This window comes from Anneissia japonica, unplaced genomic scaffold (genome assembly GCF_011630105.1).
Source record: "Anneissia japonica isolate Jap-2015-1 unplaced genomic scaffold, ASM1163010v1 scaffold2236_len207018_cov178, whole genome shotgun sequence".
Classification (NCBI taxonomy): domain Eukaryota; kingdom Metazoa; phylum Echinodermata; class Crinoidea; order Comatulida; family Comatulidae; genus Anneissia; species Anneissia japonica.
Window position 1 is genome coordinate 53,538 of NW_022746879.1, and position 9,591 is coordinate 63,128.

The 9,591-nt window shown below is 33.8% G+C and overlaps 1 protein-coding gene across 1 annotated transcript in view; it reads left to right on the forward strand.

Annotated features, from left to right (window-relative positions):
- LOC117120333 (proton channel OtopLc-like) overlaps nt 1–4,886 on the forward strand; it is a 6,762-nt gene extending 1,876 nt beyond the window's left edge. The window contains exons 3-5 of the mRNA XM_033265359.1: nt 46–232; nt 1,263–1,384; nt 3,065–4,886. Coding sequence (XP_033121250.1) covers nt 46–232; nt 1,263–1,384; nt 3,065–3,912 — 1,157 coding nt within the window. The 3' untranslated portion in view covers nt 3,913–4,886. The remainder of the gene's footprint in view (nt 1–45; nt 233–1,262; nt 1,385–3,064) is intronic.
- Nucleotides 4,887–9,591: the final 4,705 nt, after the last annotated feature.

Consider the following 9,591-nt stretch of genomic DNA (forward strand, 5'->3'; position numbering starts at 1 on the left):
ATATATATATATATATATCTATGTTTTATTTTTGACTCTTTAAAGCTGCAAACCGTCTTTTTGGAGTTGCCGCTGTGATATACACGATTATGACTTTAGTGACTTTGCTTTATATAATACCATACAACATAACATATGAGGGCATCACGTGTGTGTGTTTTTATTTTGCTCAACTCATCTATTTGGAGAGATATTCCCAAGTGTGTTTCAGAAAATGTTTAATCTATAAAAGGTAAGGGTTCATTACGTATTTTTAAATATTGTATACATTAGCCAACGCATATTCAATTCAAATATATTTTTAAAGAAAAAAAGAAAGTAAAGTTGCTTATTAAATGGTTCTTCTGACAGCATTAGTATAAATCCAAAAGTTATAAACTAAACAACAAAATGATTTAATTAACCGATACAAATGCTATGAAGCAGAAAATGAAAGAGAAATAAAAACTTTTAAAATAATTATTTGACGTAAATGACACATGTGACATAAAACATAAGATATTTTAAAATGAAAGATGTTTCTTTAGTGTAATTACTCAGCCAATCATCTTCTAATAGTTCAAACTTAATAGTACGCCTTTATAAAATGTTTGAAGGTTTTAACTTTGGCCTACTTAAATAGCTTTCCCCTACGCCCTCCTCGGGATTGAATGTGCACCAAAGATACTAGAAATACAAGATAGAATTCTCCACACAAAAAAGGTGTTCCACCGTGTTCCACCAAAATGCATGGTGGGAATACGAAAAATGGGACGCCCCCTACAGCTGGATCTAAAAAAACTTGTGCCAAACTTTCGTTACCAAGTCGTCGCGTATTTTATTATCAATTCTCAACAAAGATGTATACTGGAATAGACACCCAGACAGTGACATCGGTGAATACATAACCTCCTTTGTGGCGGTAGAAATCGTTGCTATTATCCAAATAATACACAAAACAATTAAAGCATAATCATGAATCAGTAAAGAATAAGACAACAATACAGTGCAGAATCGCATAGCCGGACGCACTCTTAGTGAACAAGTTTTCCTCCATTTGTGGAAAAGGAAGGGCGCCTTTTGCGTCTGTATATACTTAGCAACAGAAGGGCGCCCTGTACGTTGGGCACGAAGTATAGGAAACTTGCATGGTTAAAAAGAAGGGCGCCGCCTACGTTGGGCACAACTTCCGCCTCATTTTTACAATGCGAGAACTCTATCTTGTATTTCTAGTATCTTTGATGTGCACTAATCAACACGTTGGCGATAATGTATTCTTTCAGGTTCGGCATCATGCACCTACTGTCCACAAATATTGTATTCTGGTGTGACATTGTTGTTTATGATACAAAGGAAGATTATTATAACCCTGGGATTTACCCTTCTTTTAACTCATCTGCACAAGGTAGGTCTAACCATGTTTAACTATAATATTATAAACTTATTTAATGAGAATTTGTCATAAATTTGGACCAAATTTGATTAATCATACCATTTAAAATGGTTACCTATAAATATTATTAAATTAAATTTTGAACATTTGTATGTATATTAGTTAACAGAAATTCAAGTAATAGTATAGCATATTGGACTTAGAAATCTACAGTAAGAAGGATTACTTTCCGACGACGTTATTTTAAATACCATGCCTGCAAGAGCCCATGGACTACCTAAATTACATAAAGATTTTGATATTTCACCCCTAAGACCTATTATTGACACGACCGGTACTTGTTATTATTCAGTAGCTAAGTTCTTATCAAACTTATTAGGCCCTCTAACGGTTAATGATTTTGTTGTGATGCTGCTGACCGCATTAAAGCTATACCAAACAATTTATATAACTTAGGTTACCGATTTGTATCTTTTTGATGTTGAATCTCTATTTACAAATGTTCCCCTTACTAAGGTAGTCTCCTGATGAAGTCCACTGTGTGGACGAAAGCTAGAGAATAAATTATATATTGTTAGTCTCAAAAGTGCTGCTGTTATTTATTGTCCTATACTGTACAGACTAACGCGGCTATACTTTTATTCATTAAGGTAATTAATATAATTCTTGATAGGGTTTACAATAAGAAACTGATATCTACTAGCCTTAGGAAACATTCGCTGAGGAAACTACTTAAAGACTGCTGTACTAAAACTGTATTTACATGTAATAATGAATTTTATAAGCAAACTGATGGTGTCTCAATGGGTTCGCCTCTTGGCACAGTTTTAGCTAATATTTTAATGACTGAACTAGAAGAGTCTATTGTTCTTAAACTTATTGAATCAGGTACTATTAAGTTTTATACTCGTTTTGTTGACGACAAGCTAGTACTAGCCAAGCTCAATGATTTCCCTCAAATTCTAAGCTTCTTTAACTCTTTTCATAGACAGATAAATTTTACATTTGAAAACAGTGACATAGTACATTTTCTGGATTTACAATTTAGCAACAGTGTAGGAAGCATGAGTATATATCGTAAAAATATTGAATGCCACTTATACCATAGCAATTTGTTATTTAACATCTTCCTCTGTCCTGTTTCTGATGTTCACTTTGCTAACAAAGTATAGTAGGATCTGATATAGGTTGTTATAAGTATCGACGTGTTATTGTTTCCTCTAACTTGTTTGGGAAAATCCTGTTGCTGACATTGTTTTATGAGCTTTCAGACTTGCATTACTAAGATCCTTTATGTTTCCTGTATGGTTGCCATACTAATATGCACAGTATGAATACTCCAGATACACAAATTAAATGATAATATACTTTATTTAAAAAATTATATAAAAATACATAGGCTTAAGTAAAAAGGTATTCTATATAAATAACATTATTTTCTATAAAATTAAGCACTTTAAATTATCCAAAAGAAATTAATATATGTTTAAAAATGTCATATTATCATTTATACTGTGTTAAGTATTTTAAGTGAACAAAAGTATATAAAGATATAAATCAAACTAATAATAAAGAGCCAATGAAAATCACAGTAGTTATATAATTATAGTCAAAATGTGTGACTTATGTAACTGTGTTTTTGAGCGATTGATGTTTGATGTATTTTTTCATTGAATAACATATTTATTTCAGATGATGAACACCTTATCCTATCGTATCTCGGTTCTGCAAGAACATATGTAGGAGCATTTGCCGCCGAGTACTGTTTAATAGCAGTGTGTCTCTTAAGAAGCATGTGGAGTAATGTAGGACGAACAGTGATCAGACGAAACACCGAGAACATCTCAAAGCACACATACCCCATTATGAAATCGTTGTACGGGATTATAGCGGGCGTGCTAGTACTTAGTGTTATTATAGCTCTTTTGGTATGCGTGTTCGTCAAGGAATTTTGTGGGTATTATTTTGAGGTATCGGTTGTTGTTTATGGTGTGGTTTCCGTTTGTTCTTTGATTTGTGTGATAAACACAAATACTTTCGAAAAAAGAGAAGGCGAAGGCGGCGCAAAACCAGAGGAATTAACTTCAAGTGTCATATACGATGGAGTTCTGTTAATGTTTTGTCTTAGTTTCTTTATCTTACAGACAATGTATACGACAGTTTCATTTTTTATCGGATACAAAACAACACACATGCAACATGGCTATTTGCTTTTTGTTGCAATTTGGCTTTACTTTCTCTTTCCCATATTTCAGACAGTTCTGATAATTATCTGGCAAACACATTCAATTGACCGATCAAGACGACATCGTCTTAATATGAATTTGTTAATATTCCTATCAATTTCAAATTTTGCATTGTGGATTGGCGAGCATTATGAACTAAAACTCGTGGCCTTATTCAGAACAGAGGCACAATTATATGGAAAATATATGTGGTACATAATACATCACATTACTGGCCCGTTCCTGATTCTTTACTTTTTCCACTCAAGTGTTTGCCTGTTTGAAATCTGGACATTATTTGGTTCAATGTATTAATTTATATAAAATGAGGTGAAGCAAGATAAAAATTAATGTTTATTGTAATATTCTTTAAACTTAGGTCTATTGTACATTTAGGCTGTAATGAACCCATGTGGAATGATTTAAACTAATTGCATTATGCGTGCATGTACATTTTACAGTATAAACTAATTAGTATTTGATTTTAGGAGAACAGTTTGTAATCAGCATATTACTAGGCCTATTATACAGTAGAATCCTTACTAATGGGACACATTGGGGACCAACAATGTGCCCCCTTAATAGGAGTGTTTCCTGAACAGGGATAGGCCAAAATGTTAAAATATTTACGTTTTCTCAATATTCAGGCAAAAAAAAGAGTTCCCATGTTAATAGGGGTTCTACTGTATTTAGAGTATAAAAACTGCAATCGCCTAGGTTTTATAAGTAATAATAATTACAGCAATAGTTCTACTCAATTCAAATATGACAGAATGTATATTACACGGGACGCTTAAAGAAACATCAGACCCCTCCAATGAATTGAGATCTCTCCGTCAAAACACTCATAGTAAATGTGTTGCTACTCAGACCGAGCAATAACGGGGTGGGAATAGGCAAATTGAAAATTTTAATTTACAGGGACAAAATAATGTGAATTTTGTATTTGTATAAAAAATAAGTGCACTAAAACCTCTTAAAGATATTTCAAAGGAATTTAGCTATTTAGAGCGCGTATCCTTAGATCTAGAAAGTAATTTTTTTTTTTTGCAAATTATGTTCTTGTAATATAAAGAAACAGTCGATCATATTTTCACTTAATTGCGTGTAATGGATCAATATAGACATTATTTGTCTTTGATAATCTTTACCACCATACCAAACAGAGCATCGTGAACTATTATAGAAGACTAGGACGTGCATGGACATTTGGAACTAAATGTTATGAATCCATGTCGGCATTACCATCTATGATGCTTTAATAGTATTTTAACATGAGACTCCCACTTGAACACAGTGTGGATTTTTTTATTTTAGGGGGGGGGTGGTGGCCCCTAGTAAATTTTTGGAGGGGCGTGTGCTCCCAACCCCCACCCACGAACCCCCTATACATCTTTCACTCTGTGTACACTTCGTGACATTTTAAATGATTGTCGGGAAACATTCCATCCGACAACAAAGTGTTTACTACTAATAAGAAAAGAAGTAACTGTGTCCCTTAAACATACGGCAGCTAAAACAATCTAAACAAGACAATCTGAGATTACAAGCCCTTGCCCTGCTGTCGTGCCATATCTTTGTATCCTCTGGTTGTTGTTATTATAGGGGTATAATATTACGGGCTATAAGTAACAGGAGAAATGTGGCCAATTGGTAAATATGCCCGTTTTTTGTGTAAAGATAATTGAACGATGGGGTATAAAAAATTTTTTTTAATTATTATTATTTTTTTTATTATTTGTGCATATATATTAAACATTTAAAATATGAAGGATAACTACCTACTGCCTAATAAACAGGAGTTTTTGTTTTTGAGTTTAATCTTATGTTCTTCAATATGCAGAGGTGTGTATTTATTGTAGTGTGTCTGGATTTGTCATGAAATATTTCTTTTATAATAACATTTAGTATACATTATATTACACAAAAAAACCTTTATTATTCAATTTCATTCTATTCAATTTATTTTATTGCCGGATACGCCATCATAGGCATCACACAACATAACATATACATGGTTAAATGCAATGATAATAATAATGTGGGGGAGGGGGTGGGGTGGTAGCAAAATTCAATGAGTTTTCCTCCCGAAGTCCCTCAGCGTGGATCTCATAAAATTTATGCCAATATTTTTCCATTGTTTATAATAAATAGAGTATTGCATATGCATTTTTTCTAAAAAAAAAAAAAAAAAATCTTTTTTAGTGAAATTTTGCCGGGAATGGGGCTTTAAGAACTATACAATCAGAACAGGACCAGGAATACTTGCATTTCCACACACAAATTTACGAATACAAGCTGTGGTTGTGTGATACCTTAGCCTACTTTATTCACTGAAGAGGCGGGGTTTTGCTGAAAGTCCATTTTATTTCATTTTCATTTTTTTAATTTATTTATTTCTTTCGAGATATGAGAACTATTGTACAAATAAACTTAATAAAATAGACAAAAATGAGATGAAGTATTTTAAATTAAAATATTTACTTCGGTAACAAAATGAGCAAGTATGTCTAATTGTTTAATATTACAAGTTTTAAATTAATTCTGAAATTTGAGTGTATATAAAAGTATTGTTTTATGTATTTTTTATAAGAACAATTAAAGCAGGACATTTAAAACATAGTGAAATTCGTCACCTACGTCTTTGTATCACAAAGTGAACGTAGTTCACTTGATGCCTCCGGCAAGTATCGACATTCAGAAATAGGCACACAACAAAATCTACACAGGTTTATTATATCGGGCAAATCACAATTTGGTTTTAAAAATTTATAACTTACACACAATATATTTGTATTTATTTCATGTGATTTGCTTTGCATTGCCATATTATTCAGTCTTAATCCATGTGTTATTTTAATTATCTTCTTCAAGAAAGAGATTGCGCATACCTCACTCATCAAATCCAGGCTGCTTTATATTTACCAGAATCGAACACTTTTTAAAATAATCTAAATAATAAAAAGAAAAAATTAATTTCTTTACCATGAGAAATACGCTTCCAAAAATTTAACATTCGTTTTTACGATAATATAAAGGCACTTTCTACCTGTTTTAGCATAGACCATGAAAATATAATATCACTAGTGTTTAATTTTATTCAACAGACAAAATCAAAACTTCATGTCAAACTGTTAAACTAATAATAGATAATAAGAGACGAGACATTGTTACATTTTATCTATCATTTGATATATATTTTCTTGTAAACAAATATGAATACCAGTAAAGTCTACGAGTTGTAAATACATAGTTGAAACATGGTTGAAAGTAACATAAAATATTATCAGTACAGTATTTTGATTGTTTTTCTGTAAGCAGAAAGTGAAAATGAAGCATTTATTAGGCCACTTATAATTTTAGACTATAGACTTATAAATCACGAAACTATGCATACACAGGTGTACAGTTACTTTACTTCCTGTTAAGCATTAAACCTGTTACCATCCAACTGCTGGTACTTTGAGGTAGTTCAGTGTATTGTAAGTACATTTTTAAACATTTTATATAATTTTTGAAAGACAAATAACATGCTGCGGGAGGCGATTTTTTTCCCGTACGAAACATTTGCATGAAACTTCACTCGGGCCATCTCGGATTGACTCGACTCGAGTTTGATACGAGGAACAAGAGCAGACACTTTGCAATGTCGTGACGCTCGAGTTTTACTTTTATTGCTCTTTCTATGTTTACCTACGGTAGGCCTATGAAATCTTACGGATTTGTGGGATGTACGTGTGTAACCATGGAGGAAATATATTAATATATTTCCTCCATGGTGTAACTAACTGTGACCTTCTTGTATGTTATTAAATGTTAGTATAATATCTGCAACAACAGCTAGTATCCCCCTTTATAAAGTGTAGATAGGTACACCAAAGGCTGACAGAACGAATTCAGATAAACTACAGGCATAAAGCAGGCTGAGTTAAGTCCTACCTACCATAGGCCCTCCCTAAACTAGGCCTAGGTCCCTAGGCTAGGGTCCTAGGCTGACACCAACAGTCACGCTTCACATGACGTTGATTGAAATTTTGAAAAAAGGGGGAAAATTGAAGCATGAAATAAAAAATAGAGTGCAAAGAGAAATATTATTAAATAATAATAAATAATATATACCATCCGGCGTTATTGAACTTGGCCAAACTATCCTTGTAATGTAATTAATGTTAAATAATAATAATAATAACAATAAATAATCATTTCAACATTATTACCTTGGCTTAAGCCTTGTAATCAAGAACCTATTTACTAGGCCTATAATTAATAACTAGCCTAAGGGAATATCTTTTGTGCTATTTTCCCTTAACGTCGTTTTTTTTAATGTTCTCTAACTTCTCCATTGTCTAAGTTCCTAAGGTAGGTTTTAGTAACATAATAATTAATAATAATAATGAATAATAATAATAAATAATAATCAATTCGGCATTAATTAACTTGGTCTGGCCTTGTAATCAAGAACCTGCAGATACTATTTACCATATAACTAGGCTTAGGCCTCATTTATACATTCATTGGTGCTCTGCCATTTTGGCAGGTCTTTGGCATCCAGTATGTTAGAGCTGCCTATTCTCAGCTCTTCTCTTAATTTGAAAATAACTGTCACCCTGTTTCATTTGATAAAGAAACGCGCTATTCCTTCCTCTTTGTGCGTTCCCCTGAAAGCGTATATTTTTAGTAGTTAGTAGGCCTAGGTAAATATGCAAAACCCAGATCTAACTAAAAAAAAAAAAAAATTGTCACAGTATGTAACTCAAGTTCAAATAACACTTTCCATTACTCGTGCAGCTCAATCAAATATTATATGTCATTTTAAACAACCCATTAGTATTAGCATGGTAACATCAATGTATTTTTTAAAAATCAGACAGCGCGTAGTCTCTCAGAAGTTGTTTTGCATTTTGTAGTCGTTTATCTGTTGATGACCTTTTGACCTCCTGAATTCTGCAATATGAGATTTTCGGCCCCAGTCGATTCAGTCGAGACAGTCCGAGTGGAGTTTCATGTAAATGTTTCGTACGGGAAAAAAATCGCCTGCGGGAGATCATCAGAAGAGTAGGAACAAGTCTGATACGACAGGAGCTAGAAAAGTAAAGTAAAGAAAAGACAAGGCCATGAATCCGGCTGAGGTTCGCCTTCATCGTCAACTGGGGGATTGGGGAGGGGTGGGTGCAGAGTGTGCGGTCGCACCCCCCCCCCCCCACTAAATTCTATTAAGAAAAATAATTGTTGTATTATATTGTTGATATGAATTATTGGTAAGATTTTTAAGGTATGAGAGTGCAATTTCCTGGCACCAGAGCTCGATACCATGGTAGGGGCTGGGGTGGGTGAGAAAATTTGAGGAAATAGTACATTAGATGGCCGGAAATGACACTTGTATATAGTAAAGTTCATCATCATCACACCATCATGTCTAGATGAAGCGCCAGCAAATTTCTCATGAATTTTAATCAGGATTTTCGGCAATCACAGAGATCTAATAATTATGAGTGATGTACCATAACTAAAGAAACACTTTCATTGATGTACTCAGGGGTGGCGCCAGGATTTTCCCGATTGGGAAGGGGGGGCCGAATTCCCCAACGGGGGAGTCAGATTTCGCCGACGAAAGCAAAGTGGGCGTGGTCGAGCTTCAATTAAAAGGTTTTTTGAAAGTTGTCGAAGGGGCGAAACCCCTGAAAATTTTGACAATTTATGGATTACAAAGGCCTATTTTATAGATTTTAGAGTATACTTTTATAGGCCTATAGAAAATACATATTTTTTTCCCCCGACGAATTGTGCAATTGTGCTTTTTCTCCCCGGGGAGGGGCAGCTATCCTCGACAGGGGCCCTGCCCCGCCCCCCCCCCGCTGGCGCCACCTCTGGATGTACTTAATTTATTTGACCTACCTCAAAGCTGTGTGCCGAAAATCAATTTTTTATTTGCACGCTTTTTCTCATACTTCTCAAATTATAATAAAGGCACGCGCACTCGAATCGTAATTCAGA